The sequence below is a fragment of the Mesoplodon densirostris genome, chromosome 13 (genome assembly GCF_025265405.1).
Source record: "Mesoplodon densirostris isolate mMesDen1 chromosome 13, mMesDen1 primary haplotype, whole genome shotgun sequence".
Taxonomy (NCBI): domain Eukaryota; kingdom Metazoa; phylum Chordata; class Mammalia; order Artiodactyla; family Ziphiidae; genus Mesoplodon; species Mesoplodon densirostris.
Genome location: NC_082673.1, coordinates 2720513 through 2735181, shown reverse-complemented (window position 1 = coordinate 2735181; position 14669 = coordinate 2720513). Strand labels below are relative to the sequence as shown.

The window sequence follows — 14669 nt, the reverse complement described above, 5'->3', positions numbered from 1 at the left end:
TCGTGAATTATTGGTGGAGAAGGTGAAGCCATAGCTGTAAGTGTAATAAACAGTACCCAGACGGAACAGTGTCTCTGCTAGACATGTTTCTTATAACTAGTAAATTACTATGTTCTAGGTGTTTTTGTGCCTATATTTTAAAATATTCACCTTTCTACCTGATACGTCCTTGAGGCTTTACTATTTTGTGTCTAGAAATAGTCCAATCCTTCTACTCTTTTTGGAATGTTGTCTCAGGTTCAGTTAAGCTTTAAAATTTGAGTATGCTGGTAAAGGAAATTAATTTGGTATGTTAAATGAAAGTGTAAAGACCCCATATGCATTTGTTAGAGGTATATGGTCCATTTGCATTAGTAGAAATTATTTATAAATTTAGAGGTCTAATTTTTCTCTATAATGATTCTTTGTAATATTCCCTAAGTGGAAGCAGATATACTTGTTCAGATCTGCATTACAAGGGAAAAGACTTTCTTTCCTAGAATAAGGTGGCTTATTTAAGATCTTCAGAAAGGCCCCTAAAAAGTACCTTTCAGGGGCTTCCCTGGTGGCGCAGTGGTTGGGAGTCTGCCTGCCGATGCAGGGGACGCGGGTTCGTGCCCCGGTCCAGGAGGATCCCACATGCCACGGAGCGGCTGGGCCCGTAGGCCATGGCCGCTGGGCCTGCACGTCCAGAGCCTGTGCTCCGCAGTGGGAGAGGCCACAACAGTGAGAGGCCCGCGTACTGCAAAAAAAAAAAAAAAAAAATTTACCTTTCAGTTAGAGGACAGTTGGTTTGGTTTATTCATTAAAGGCAAAAGAGTTTTTTTTTTTTTTTTTTTACTGTTTGAGTTTTGCTTTTTTTTTTTTTTTTGGCACTTGGGGAAAAAATCATGTATTTTGTAACATGAAGCTACAGTTATTTATACTTATCCAATTTAGTAAAACAAGAACCATCATATTGATATAGAAAGTGCCATGGGCACATATTCTTTCTGTAACTGTTTCTGTGCAGGTTTCTCTTCTAGTCCTGGGGTTCTTGTGATTAACATATTTAATTTGTCAAGTTTGGGTTCATATTCAAAGTTGGTAGGTGGAACAGCTGACAAAACAATTATGTTTCTTATGTTTCTCACCTACTTAGTGTTTTTTGAGGCCCGTAATAGGTGATGGAGATACAATTAAAATTCAGAGGAAGTGTTCAAAGAGATATCGGGAAAACCAGGAGAATATTCCAAAGGGAAGTTTGTATTAAGGAAAATATTTGAAGCTCCTGTTGATAGGTGATAAAGTTAGAAGGGTAGTTGTTCAGTGTTTTCAGTTTATGCGGCTGTTGAAGTATACACAGACACACATACACACATACACATATACACACACACATATATACCTACACATACACACACGCATATAAAAGAAATACTGAGATATTTTACATTTTCATACTGAATATTTGAGATCTTGTGTGATTTTTATCCTTTCAGCACATCTCAGTGTGGACGAGCCACATTTTAGGGGCTCGTGTCCACATGTGGCTAGTGGCTGCCATCTTGGATGGTGTGGTCTGATTGTCCTGTCTCGCCTTTCAGATCAGGCTTAACCATTTCTCAGGGAGCCTTCCTCTCCCTCCCCAGGGCGTCGGTTTCCTTGCATCCTCTGTCTTCTTTATGGAGTCGCATACCTTTAGCGCATTTATCACACTTTTAAATCAATCTTTAATTACTGAGATTGTTGTCTCTTCCACTAGATGTAGGCATGGGTGTTTCCCTTTGTATTTCCAGTCTTGACCCACAACTGGTGCTCCACAAACAGTATTTGGAATGAATTGTCCTAATCACTAGTGTCAGGCCACTTGGCTAGAGTCACACATTTGATTTTAGAATCAGACACTAAATTCCTTCTAATTCATTTTGCTAGGATGAGAGTATATAAAAATATCACGCATATGAGAAGTGGTTTTAATTGTAAGTTGTTTACTTGTAATGGTGTTTTCCTAGATGATAGTTCTGTGAGCTATCATGTATTTTTAACTAGTAGGAAACTTTTAAACTATAAGCATATTTTTAAGTTGATTTAACAGACTTAATGGTAAAAGAGCTTTAATAATTCAGATTTTTAAATGTAAATTCCCTGCTCACGTTCATCCTGAAAATTCTAAGACTGGCTTAAATTATTATAAAATTAAGTTATTTAAAATGAATTTTTATAAGAATGAGGATTTTTAGATTGAAAATACTGGTCTTTTTTCTTTTTAAAGGATGCTTACTTTGAGTTTGATGAGATGATTAAACCACATGATCCACATTATTTAGTTATTTGAAAGCCATATTTTAGACAATCCTAGGTTGTGTTGAGTGTAAGAGAGAATTAAACATTGTCCATTACATAGGTAAGTTTACACTTTTGTGTGTACTTTGCAAGTAGAAAGAATGAGATCTGATTAAGGAGTTGGGTAAGACTTCGTTGTGTAGCTCATATCTGAACTGTGTCTCCAAGTGACGCTAGGCGTTTATCAAGAAGAGAGGGAGGGGCCTTTCAGTCAGAGGAACAGCACAGACACAGGTACAGGAGACACTTTGTAATATTTCCTCTAAGTGATGAGAAGCCAACAATTTAACCTGTGGCTGCCGCGCAGTGTGTAGCCTAGGGGGCAGAGCCAGGGAGTGAGTCTGGAAGGGGGGACATCCAGGTAGAACCGCAAGGAACCCCACATGGCCCTCTAAGGGGCGTGGACCTGTGCTGAGCAGCCGTGGGGGAAGCGGTGGAGGGAGGGTGCAGGCTCTACTCTGTCCCTCAGGCCCCCAAGCCCCTCCACCAAGGGGACAGGAAGTTGAGGACGGCATCATGCTGAGAAAGTCTTCTTTAAATATCCATGACCATAGTGTGTCTGTACTTTAGTGAATTTTAATGGGAACTTACTGCGTAATAAGTCTGTTAATTACCAAAGGGCAGGATACGTTTTACAAAATAAAAGAGATTATGATTCAGAGTAATTTTTCATATTTCATCCTCAAATGATAGCCTGATTTTGCTGTGTGGTCAAATTAACATCAATCAACTTAAAGGTGAAAGGATATTTCATGAATTAATTTTTAAAAATTACGTGTTTTATTAGTGCATTAGGCTTTTAATTAATTATATATTTTAGAGACTGTTTTCAGATTTGCCAGAACTTAAGGAATAAAGTAGAAGTCTAAACAGGATAGTTTGTAAAAGCATAACTCTATATACAATGAACCAACATTGTAACCAGGAACAGGTGGCCTGGATAAGATGCCTTTGCTTTGAAACCATCCATCTCTCTTCTTTTGTTGTGTAGGGAGATCCTGGGGGCCAAAAAGCACTTCATTCTGCTCTCTTTTCCAACCTGTAACATAGTTCTGCCAAAATGTATTAGGAAAATCTCCCTACTCTTTAGTGGTTGCAAGAGCATAGGGTAAGGGCACCGGTGTCTTTTCCTGACAAGCTTTGCCACTGTTAACTGCAGCAAGATGCCCGCAGTGGAGACTGCACAAGCCCTTCCATGTCCACTGGCCCCTGGCTTCTTTTGGAAAGAGCGGGGGGAGTGAAGCCTTGTCTCTTGTGTTTGACCCTTTGGGATTCTCATCCTCATTGTAGGTCCTTTGTGCGCATCACAAGGTTGGTGTCGTGATGGCTTTTCACTATATTCACCTTTTAAGCCTTAAGTAAGGTTTCAGTGTGGCAAAAAAAAGGTTAATGTTTTGAAAAAATGTACCCTGCATCACTGATAATAAAACAATATATTTGATCAGTGTTAAACTTCATAAATCTGATATTTCAATCAAATTTTATAATATATTATCCTTATAATTAATTTGGTAACTTCACTCTTTCAAGAAGCTGGACTCTGTTAATTTGTTTAGATCTGATCTTTTGCTTAATGCGCTAAAATACTGTCTGTTTTCCGTATAGATTCGAGTTCTGTGAGCCTGCATTTGTGGTTGGCAATTGTCTGCAGATAGCGTCAGACAGCCACCAGTATGATCGGGTCTACTGTGGGGCTGGAGTCCAGAAGGACCACGAACACTACATGAAGATACTGCTGAAAGTCGGGGGCATCCTGGTCATGCCCATAGAAGACCAGGTAGCTTCCACTGTCCTTTCACTTGATGTAGGAGACGCACTTAGCGTAAGACGGGAAGCGTTACCTCAGTGAAAGGTACACTGTAAGTTTCAAGGAAGAAATAAATACTCTTCACAGATCTGTCTATAGAGGAGAACATTGAAACGGGCTCTCGACTATTAACCAAGGCAGGTGCGGAAAAGACCCGTTAACTAGGGTTAGGAGAGCCACGCTGAGCTGCGCCCGCCTGGTGTTTGCGTTGCTGCTCCCCCGTCAGGGTCCTCGCCGGGTGAGGGGAGGGAGTGCCACTGAATGTGTAACTGCTTCTAGCTGAACATATGAAAAGGAAATCCTGTTCGGAGTTTGGTGTGAACTGCTTAACTCCATTCCAGACACGAGTAAATTTTTGGATCTTCTTTTAGTATGCGTAGATGCATTTGAAAGTATTTTTCACCTATTGTCTGCCTTTGTTTTGGAATTATTAGGTTTAAGTGTATGAAATCCTAATTTATTCAGAAAATGGGTGGGTCTTTTACATTGAAATTTTATAAATATACATTTCAAAAAATATCTTTTATATTCATATTAACCTACATCTGAGATGTTTAAAACACCTTGTGGTTTGTAAGTAGAAGATAGATTGTCCAAGATGACTGGGACGTAGTGTGGTTGTTTTGGAGTTTGTATATCTGAGGGTCCCCTAAGTTCACACATGTGATTTGCAGGTCAGAGGATTTCACCATCACCACGTACTGTGTTTGTCAGTTATTAGAAAGACAGAATATAAAGCATTCATTAAAACACATTCTTGGAAAAATGTTGTTACTTGAATGCTTCCGGAGTTGAGACTCCCAGATTAATCGTCTTTTTCTGTTTTCCTTTAAAGAGACATTTTTGAACATTTAAAATATGGTTTCCCATTGGTATTTTATTGAATATTTATTATATACTATTGTACTAACGTAAAATATAATAGGCTGATTTCTATAATATAAATTGAAGATACTAATTCATCTTCCTTCAGTCATGTACTGAGCTAATATTTTTTCTCCAGAACTGATGGTGGATATTTGCTGAGTGGGTAAAACTTCTAATCCCCTTGTGACTAATTACATTTATCCATGAAATGTCAAGTTGGGATTAGGATTAGAATCTGTATTTTATAACCACCATGGAAGCTCATGAAGTTGATTCATTAGTACAGTAATGAAAACGTGTTTTTACTAATAAAACACTTTAACCAAACAACTGAACCTGTGTGAGACGTGTGTTTTGGGGGCCATTGGCAGGTGTGGGTTGGAAGAGTACCCCTAGAAGCCCTCAGACCCCAGATACAACCTGTGGAGTCATGCTGTTTGCGCTCAAGTGTCTGTCTTGAACAGCAAGTATTTGTGATTCCTCCTGTATCATTTTATGGTAAATATTTAAACGAAAGTAATTTGGTTGCATTCAGATACAAGTGATTATATAGCGATCACTGCTGTTATCCTGTTAAAACAAAATTGTGACTGTAAGGTGATCACACGTCCAAGATTAAGCCGTTCTGTCTCTTTTCTCCCTCTAAATAGTTAACACAAATTATGCGAACTGGACAAAACACTTGGGAAAGTAAAAACATCCTTGCTGTGTCATTTGCCCCACTTGTGCAGCCGAGCAAGAATGACAATGGCAAACCAGATTCCGTGGGCCTCCGTAAGTAACCGCTGGTCCTTTCTGACTCGACTGTGGCTTATGTTGTTCAACAGCTGTGCTTGGGCTTAATGGGCTGTGTTAACTATGAAGAGTTAAGTAAATAATGCAGTCATGTATTCCGTGGATTGATTTTTTTGTTGTTGTTATTTTTGGATAAAGCTCCTACCTTGCACCAGGCCCTGTTAGCTGCCTTCATGGAGGTATGAAAACAAGGGGCAGGTCAAATGAAAAGATGAATTTGTTACTTACAGTTGTGAATGTATTAATTATGGTACATTTGTTGGCATCATTTTCCATACAGAGGGACAGCAAACAGAAAAGCCTTTCTTTAGGCTGAAAAGAGCTTGCTCGTTCCAAGATCAGCAATAACTTTCAGGGTCGCTGAAGCTCCTCGGCTGGGCTGCAGAGGATAGCTGATGGAGACTTTCCTTGTCCTCAAGGAGAGAGTCAGTGTTGATGGGGGTGGAGTTGTTTGAAGGTAGGAAGATGGTGGAGGAGAAAGAGGGCTCTAAAGTTTTACCCTGAGCCCCTCACTGAGTGACGGTACCATTTATTGCTGTTGAGGACTGAGGGTGAATAGCTTGGAAATCGGTGTAGGAAGATCAGAGACTTCTATTTTGGCTGTCTTGAGTTTCCTGTTAGGTAGGCATGTGGGTGTCACCCTGCTGCACGAGCTATGAGGATGGGTGAGGAGACTCAGGGGAGGTGCTGGGACTGGGCCTGTGATCCACCCGGTCAGAGCTGGACCACGAGCAGAGGCAGGGCCGAGAAGTGGGAGGACAGCAGTGTGTGGTGTGTGAAACCGGACTTTGGAGAAAGCGGGAGTGCTGAGCTCCCTGAGGGCTGCTGAGACCCCGAGGAAGAATGGTGAGCGCGGCAGTGGTTGGCCCAGCGTGTATCATGGCTTTGGAAACCAATAAGTAAAGTTCTTTGCCAAAAATGAGCTTTAGAACTTTACCATAGTAAACTTCTTGATTTAATTTGCTTTTTAAATGAATTCATTTCATAGGAAACTGGGAGAGATTTCATTTTATTTTCAGGGTTATTTTACCCTCTTGCAACCCATGTGGTTTTGTGGTCTTTTGGGGTGCTTTTTTAAAAATTTAATTTATTTATCTTATTTATTTACTTTTGGCTGCGTTGGCTCTTCGTTGCTGCGCACGGGCTTTCTCTAGTTGTGGCGAGCGGGGGCTACTCTTCCGTGTGGTGTGCAGGCTTCTCATTGCAGTGGCTTCTCTTTGTTGCAGAGCATGGGCTCTAGGTGCGTGGGCTTTAGTAGTTGTAGCATGTGGGCTTAGTAGTTGTGCATGCAGGCTCTAGAGCGCAGGCTCAGTAGTTGCAGGCACGGGCTTAGTTGTTCCACGGCATGTGGGATCTTCCCGGACCAGGGCTTGAACCCATGACCCCTGCATTGGCAGGAGGATTCTTAACCACTGTGCCACCAGGAAAGCCCTGGGGTGGTTTTGAGAATTAAGTGAAGTAGTGTTTATAAAGTGCTTAGCAGGTAATAATGGCTTAGTAAAGGATAGTGTTGGGATTTTGGGACGGTCAGTAAATTACACCCGTTTCCCCTGCTCAAGTTCTTACCAGTGGAGAGGTGGACTTGGGGACCAGGTAGCTAGGAATTGAAATGGAATAGGATGTGTGGAGAATAAGAACACGTTTGCTTTTCTGTTAAAATAAGTTAAAATAGGTTTCTGTGTAGAGAACATTATTTCATTAATTATAGGGAATAAAAACGTGAAAGAACGTTAGCACAAAAAAACCCTAAAAAATACACGTGCACATCCTTTGCCAAATGTATTTTGTAGCTATGAAATTGCTCATATAAACAATTACTAAAATGTATCTATAACTCTTCCTCAGGTTCATCACAAATTTTTACTCAACTTAAAGTCATATTTCTTTTTCTTTCTTTGGTATAAGACATTCTAAAAATAAATTTCACAGCAGGCCCTTTAGAAGGGGTGAAGGAAAAGCTCTGTTTCCTTTATACACCCCCTGCCGGATCCTCCTGTCTCCAGACCTGTGGGTTCTCCTCCCTGAGCAATCCCACAGTCCTCTGCGGACCCCAATGAGCTGTACTGCGGTCTGGCGCAGTTGCGGCACTCGCCGGTGCCAACACAGACCCCGCAGGCTACAGGCTGTGTCCTCCTCCAGCTTCTCACAGGCTGCTTATGAATCAGGCCCCATGACCCCTCCTAGAGTTCGATAATTTGCTGGAGCGGCTCCCAGAATGCAGGAGAACAGATGACTCATTAGACTAACTGGGGAACAGCCGGATGGGAGTGACGCCCAGGGTGGGGTGTGTGAGGATGCGGACCTCCACGCCCTCTCTGCACGCACCACCCTCCCGGCACCTCCGGCTGTGCACCAGCCCAGAAGCTCTCCGAGCCCTTTCCATTAGGGGCTTCTGTGGAGCTTCGATTGATTAAATCATCGACTCTCGGTGATCAACTCACCCTCTAGCCCCTTTCCCGTCTCTGGAGGGGTAGCCTGAAAGTTCCATTTCTCTAATCCCATGGTTGGTGTCCCCGACAAGCAGCCTAGCACCTTGAAGGGTTTAGCGAAGGTCACCCCGTAACATCAAGTCACGTGTGGTTGAAGGGAGCTTCTCATGAACACTAAAAGGCACTGCTTTTCACTTTGATGCTCTCATCACTTAGGAAATTCCACGTGTTTTAGGAGCTCTGTGTCAGGAGGGGAAGCCAAATGTACATTTCTTCTTATAAATCTCAGTATCACAGAGGTCGGGTGATTTCATGAACTGTGGAACTGCGCCACACTGAGCCAAACGAAGTTGCGGTTTCGTAGGTTGAAAATGGGGTTTGACCTAAATCCAGTGCCCTTTTCAGTCTTACTTAACAAATAAAAATGAAAGTGCTGACTGCTGGGTTCCTACAGAATCTACATAGAGACCACCTTTTGGGAAACAGACAGAGCTGATGTGTTAGAGATAGCCTTCGTTGTCGTTTTGGCCTGAAAGCTTCAATTCACAGGAAAGCTTCATAGCCGTCAGGACTGGTGTTGTCTGGTCCATTGGATCCTTCTCGTGACTAGAAACGTTAGGAACAAGGAGTATTGAAGTACAGAAAATGCTGGGATTTTTGAATAAGTGGGGCTGAGAATCGTCCAGAAGCTTTCGTATTATCAGGAAACGTTTAAATGAGGCTCTTGTGGGTGCTACTTTAGGACCTGTGAGTGTCAGAAGCGACTGAATGGAGCCCGGTCTGAATCCTTTTCCAGTCCGGGTCCGGGTGGTGCTTTTGAAGTTGGGCTGCCCCTGCAGTCGTCGTGGTGATCGTGTCCCTGGAGGAGCAGCAGGCAGTGCTGTCGGAGGAGGAGGACAGTGGAGGCCTTGGGAGAGCGCCCGGGGCGTGGGCGGGTCACACCCACAGGGACAGCCGAGAAGACTGAGTTACTCCTTCTCTTCTTTGTAGCTTCTGAAGCTCTTCCCCGGTTGTTCTCTACCCCGCTTCCTGCAGTGGTCCCTTGACCTCCGGCCCCCCTCCCTCCGGTGCCCCCTGTGGGGGCCGTCCTGGCCTTTGGGGCTGATGACCCCATGACTCCCGTCTGCAGCCGGGCCCTGCCCTGAGCCCGGTGCTGGTGGAGCTGCCGCGGGTGGAAAGGGCCGGCACGTCGCATGGCCTCTGGGGCCCCGAGCACCTTGCTGGCCCCTCCCCGCTTGCCTCGCCTGGCACTGACGGGCTGCCACGTGTGAAACGCCCACGGGGTGGCGGCAGCGCCCAGACCTCCATTTAGGACGCACAGCACGAGCAGAGCAAATCTTTATCTTCTCCTCCCCAACTGTTCTTTCTCTTTGTCACGTGGGTAATCAGCGTTAGCATCTGCCTCGTCGCTGGGGCCAGAGACTCTCCGCGTCCAGTCCCCGTCCGTCCTGTCCTCAGAGCAGAACTCAGGCTTGTCCCCTCTCTCCGCCCCAGCGTGGTCCTGTCTCACGCAGGCCCCTGGCACGCCCGCTTCTGCCCTTGGCAGCCGCCACCCCACAGAGGGGCCGGGCCGTGCTCTTCATCCGTTACGACCCTGCCCCCTTAGCACCCTGCAGTTGCTGATGGCCGTGGCCTTCCAGACCTCAACGGGACCCGTCCCCGCGCCCGCCTGCCTCCGCCCAGGGTGCACTTGAGCTGGCCTCCTCCTGTCACGTGGATCCAGGCGCAGCTCTGACTTCCTCAGGGGTCCCTCAAGGGCCACCCAGTCGGGAGCAGCCTTGCCCCCATGTTACTTGCTACGTCGTTGGTGCTTTGTTCCATACTTTTTTATCTGCCGCTCCCCAGACGTATACGCTCTGTAAGAGCGGGGCTTTCTTGGTTTCAGTCTGTTGCGTGCTCACACAGCTGGCTGCTGGCAGACTTGTTACAGGTGGTTCCAGTTTCCCCGCATGGTTGGGGGCAGGTGCAGGGGGCAGGATAGACATGAATTCCTTTCCATTTTGGGTTTCAGTAGAGAGTCTGAAGAAAAGGTTTTGTAGCAGGCCAGGAAGTGTGTGCTAAGGGATCTCTGAATTGGTCTAAGATGCCTCCTGCCTGGAGTTTTATGACAAACCGCATCTCCCGCTGCAGGATGTGCCCAGCTTGTGACTGGGCGGAGCCCCGGGCACTCGGGCAGGAGGGGACCACCCAGGATGGGACGTGTACCTGCAGGCCCTGTGGGGGGAGGATGAGGAAGGGCCCAGGCAAGAGCTCACAGCTGAGGGCAAAGACCGACCACGTACACATTCGGATAACTGACACGGTAACAGGAAGGTTTGGAAGGAGGTAGCTAAGAAAAAGTATAAAAGTAAGCAGAAAAGTGGTGAAGGCTTTCTCGTGCTGTGGACCTGAGGAGGGCTGTGTTCTGTTTTGTTAGGTATTTGAGAAGAATCCTTGATAAGGGTTTTATTCCCACAGGGGTGGAAACTCGGAAAAACGAATTTCAGGTGGGGACCTGAGAAGTTTCTTTGTCTGGGTGCAAAGCACTGGAGGAGGCCACCAAGAGGGGCGTGTGGCCTAGGTCTTAACACCTGCGCGTCGGTGGGAGGCAGGAGTGAAGCAGACAGGGCCTGTTCCGACTCTGCCTGTGCGCTTGATAGAAGTGAGCATCAGCAGCTTAGATCTGTGGTGCTTGGGGGCTGTTAAGTGCTGCGGCGTGATTTCTGGTGGCCCTGTACCTGTGAACCAGTTCTGCCTGTTGATTTACACAAGGATGGAAACCGCGTGTGCATGCGTGTAATAGTTTAGAGCTCAGACCGAGGCAGCTGTTCAAACAGTGCCTTCATTTTTAAATAGGTCCTTCACACGCTTTTCAACATCAGAGAGTACAGAAAATGTGTAGGGTAAAACCTCTTCCATTCTCGTCCCCTCACGACTTAATTCACATGTGCTCCAGCTGCTGTAAGTTACTTATCCTTCCCGAGAGGGTTTATGCTCGTTCCTGGGGATGTGCCCACGTCTGTGCACACAGACCCCGGTGCCGTCCGCCGCCCTCAGTACTGCCGCGGTCCGGCACATAGTAAGCGCCCTTCCTAAAGTCTGTGTTAGATGAGAGTCAGAGTTTCTTATGTCCTGTCTTCTAATATTCACTAAGAACTGAACAGTATATAACGTTTAACTCTTTATGTTTTCCGTGTGTTTTTAGCCCCCTGTGCTGTCAGGAATCTGCAGGACTTGGCTCGCATTTACATTCGACGCACACTTAGAAATTTCATAAATGATGAGATGCAGGCCAAGGGCATTCCTCAGAGGGCGCCGCCCAAAAGGAAAAGGAAGAGGGTCAAGCAGAGGATTAACACTTACGTCTTTGTGGGGAATCAGCTCATCCCTCAGCCTCTAGACAGCGAGGAGGAGGAGAAGATGGAGGAAGATAAAGAGGGGGAGGAGAAGGACCACGGCGAAGCCCGCAAGCAGGAGGAGCCGCCCCAGAACTTGCTGAGGGAGAAGATCATGAAGCTCCCCCTGCCCGAGTCTTTAAAAGCTTACTTGACGTATTTTAGGGAAAAATAACTTAGAGCAAGAAGAAAGAATGCCTACTGATAATTCCTTTAGTCTTGAAAATGTAGCATTTGTTAGAAGTTAAAAGAGAATTCTTTCTTTCATCAGAGTGAATTTTTAGTGGAAAAAGTATAACTTGTTTCTGTCTTAGTAATACAAATGATGTATTCTGTGATTAAAAAGAATCCCTTTTATAAAATATATTTTTCTTTAAATCTTGTTAAAATTGCTGTTTTAACTTGGAGCGACTTCAAGAGTGGAATGTAAAGTAGTCAAGACTGGGTCCTTCAGATCCTCATCTGGTTCCTTACAGACTAGTAGTGTGAGGGTTAGGTTTAATTTTCCATAAGGTGAAATCATCATGAAGCATATGTAGTCTGATTCGAATTGCAGCCATTTGCATTTCCTCCATGAAACCTTTATCTAACAAGGAAATCAGAAGCTTTGTGTTTTGCAGTCACTGTTGCTGAGTTGCTGTAGGTCTATTCCGGGCGATGTATGAGTGCAATAACGATGCAGATACGGAGTAACGTAGCTTTGAAAAGCCTCCTTTCAGGGAGTTCAACAGCACTGCTACTCTTGCTCTTGAATCTGTTGCCAAAAGACATGGGGAAAACATCTGCTTCTCTCATAGAGACTTTAGGAGCACGTCAAGTGAATATTAAAATAAAACGTATATACTTAATACAACTCTTAGTTTGTGTGGACCCTTTACATTTTCAGTATTTAAAAATGACGAGGTTATCTTACTCTGAAGTTTTAGAAGCTAGTGTATTTAGGACGGTTTTCCCTGTAGTCCACTGTATAAAGTATTTGCTTTAAGAGAGTCCGTTGTTGTACGCGACTGTTGATCGCTCATCGGTGCATCGGCCCGAGGGGGCTGCTCACAGGTGCACTTTAGCAAAGGGAATCCTGGTTCACTGGCAGGTTCATCCTTGACAAGTAGGGCTGCGCCAGCCTGCATTTGCTTTGAAATTCATCTTCATAGCATAGGAAGTAGTCACAGAAATTATACGTAGATGACCTTTTCTTTGAAAATTCGGAATCATAGTGTAATCTTTGGGACCTACACTGGGCTCATTTAATTTCCTCCCATGTTTTTCTTTTGTTCTTGTTTCTTGTGGTAAAGGAACAGTGATTTTCATTTTTTTGCTTAATATCCCATCCTACTGTATTCACTATTTGAAAGTCAGTAGTGAAACAAACAGGTGGTAAATGCCATTATTAGTGTGTTTCTTTTCTTCCTACTAGGGCCTGAAGAGTCATGCCTTGTTTAAGAAAGTATACAGTGTAGCATATTTAGTGCTATTTAGTGTTCCATGGATTATATATTTTTTAAAAGGAAAAATTTGAGAGTATCACTTATCACCACCAGCATCACTGTTACAACTGTTGAACAAGTATGCTGGAGGAAACGCAGTCGATGTGTAGTGGAAGGGTTATTATGTCTCTGCAAAGACTCAACCGTTAGATGAATGGTTTAAAAAAATCTCAGCTCTGGTAATTCCACACATCTAAAAACAACAGTTTGAAATAGCCTAAGCATGAATTATCCCAGGTAAATCAGGATATTTTAGTAATGGGAAAGATTATTTCGTGGAAGCTGTTTGCTTTTTACCATTGACTGGGCTTGGGCATTGGGGGTATCTCCACAATTTTTCTTAGGTGATTACTAAGCTGTTATTGTTAAGAAATGCCCCATTCATTTCTATCAAGGAAAAAAAGGTAGTTTCATACAATTATCATGTTAGAAATGTTCATTTTATTTTGAAATCAGTGTCCATTTTAGAAGTTTAATTTTGAGTTCCTGGTGCCCACATATTTTTTATCTAGCCGCCCCCCCACCAGCTTTGTTGTTTTCGGGGCAAGTGTTCAGATAACGTCAACACAACGTTTTCTTAAATCATGGTGTTAACTATTGATAAGGGACGTTTTTGTTAAGGATATGTTTGAAGATGGAGTTTTTCATATCAGCTTTCATTCTGTTGGCTTTGGCAAAATGTACGGTAGGTTTTCATAATCACTGCCTATTTTTTGTCATTGAAATGTATCTTTTGTGTTTTTAAATGCATTTATTTCACAGTTGTGACTTTACTATTGACTTTAAATAAAGAAGTAGAAATAAAAAATGAAATTTTAAGTGAAAGCCCTTTTATCTATTAATGGGAATATATTAGAATGATTAAGAATATTTTGGGTGTTTATTTTTTAATGAATCATGTTATATTTGAGTGTGGATGATTATGCTTTATAGGTGGAGAGGTAGCAAATAAAGATGAAGTAATTGAAAATGATGAGCAGTGTATTCATGGGATTTTGCAGTGGGGTAATTATTTGTTCTGCGGAGAGAAAGTAGGCCTAGGGAGGGAGCACGACGACCTACCCCTCAGTCAGATTGCTGCTTGGAGATGGCTTGAAATAGCATCCAGAATCTGATAAAGCCCGAGAAACTGCCAGCAATACCGTAACTACCAGGAACATCATTTAAGTCTGTACTGCTTATCGGTCGATATATCTGGTTCTAGTACTAATAAAGAGAAATGTCATTAAAATAGCAGACATCGTAGTTAAAATACAAAATGTGTAAGTGTTGGTTTCCAGCTGTTTGAGAGGACAAAAGTGAAGCAAAACCTGTTAATTTATGGGAAAACTTGAAAAATTATTTTAAATAAACAGTTGCATATAATTAAGCATCGTTCTCCAATGGCCTGCCTTTTTTCTCTTTTTAAATTTAGAAAATGTCAGTACACCTATGGATATATGCTGAATTATGGTATAGAATTGTCTGTATTTGGACATCTCATTTCCTTTTGACTGTTGCCACCTCTGAACGGTGTAGGGTTTTAAAAATTTATTTTTATGAACTATTCAAGTAGATACGAAGGATATTTATAAGATGCGTGGAAAGTCCAAGGAATGACTTGAGTGTT

General features: G+C 43.5%; 1 protein-coding gene across 22 annotated transcripts in view; it reads left to right on the top strand.

Annotated features, from left to right (window-relative positions):
* Nucleotides 1-14413, top strand: part of PCMTD1 (protein-L-isoaspartate (D-aspartate) O-methyltransferase domain containing 1) — a 61656-nt gene extending 47243 nt beyond the window's left edge. For all 22 annotated transcript variants that reach the window (XM_060115689.1, XM_060115688.1, XM_060115685.1 and 19 more), the window contains 3 exons: nt 3910-4081; nt 5629-5752; nt 11387-14413. In XM_060115689.1, the coding sequence (XP_059971672.1) occupies nt 4028-4081; nt 5629-5752; nt 11387-11751 (543 nt within the window). In that variant the 5' untranslated portion in view covers nt 3910-4027 and the 3' untranslated portion in view covers nt 11752-14413. The remainder of the gene's footprint in view (nt 1-3909; nt 4082-5628; nt 5753-11386) is intronic.
* The last annotated feature ends 256 nt before the right edge of the window (nt 14414-14669 follow it).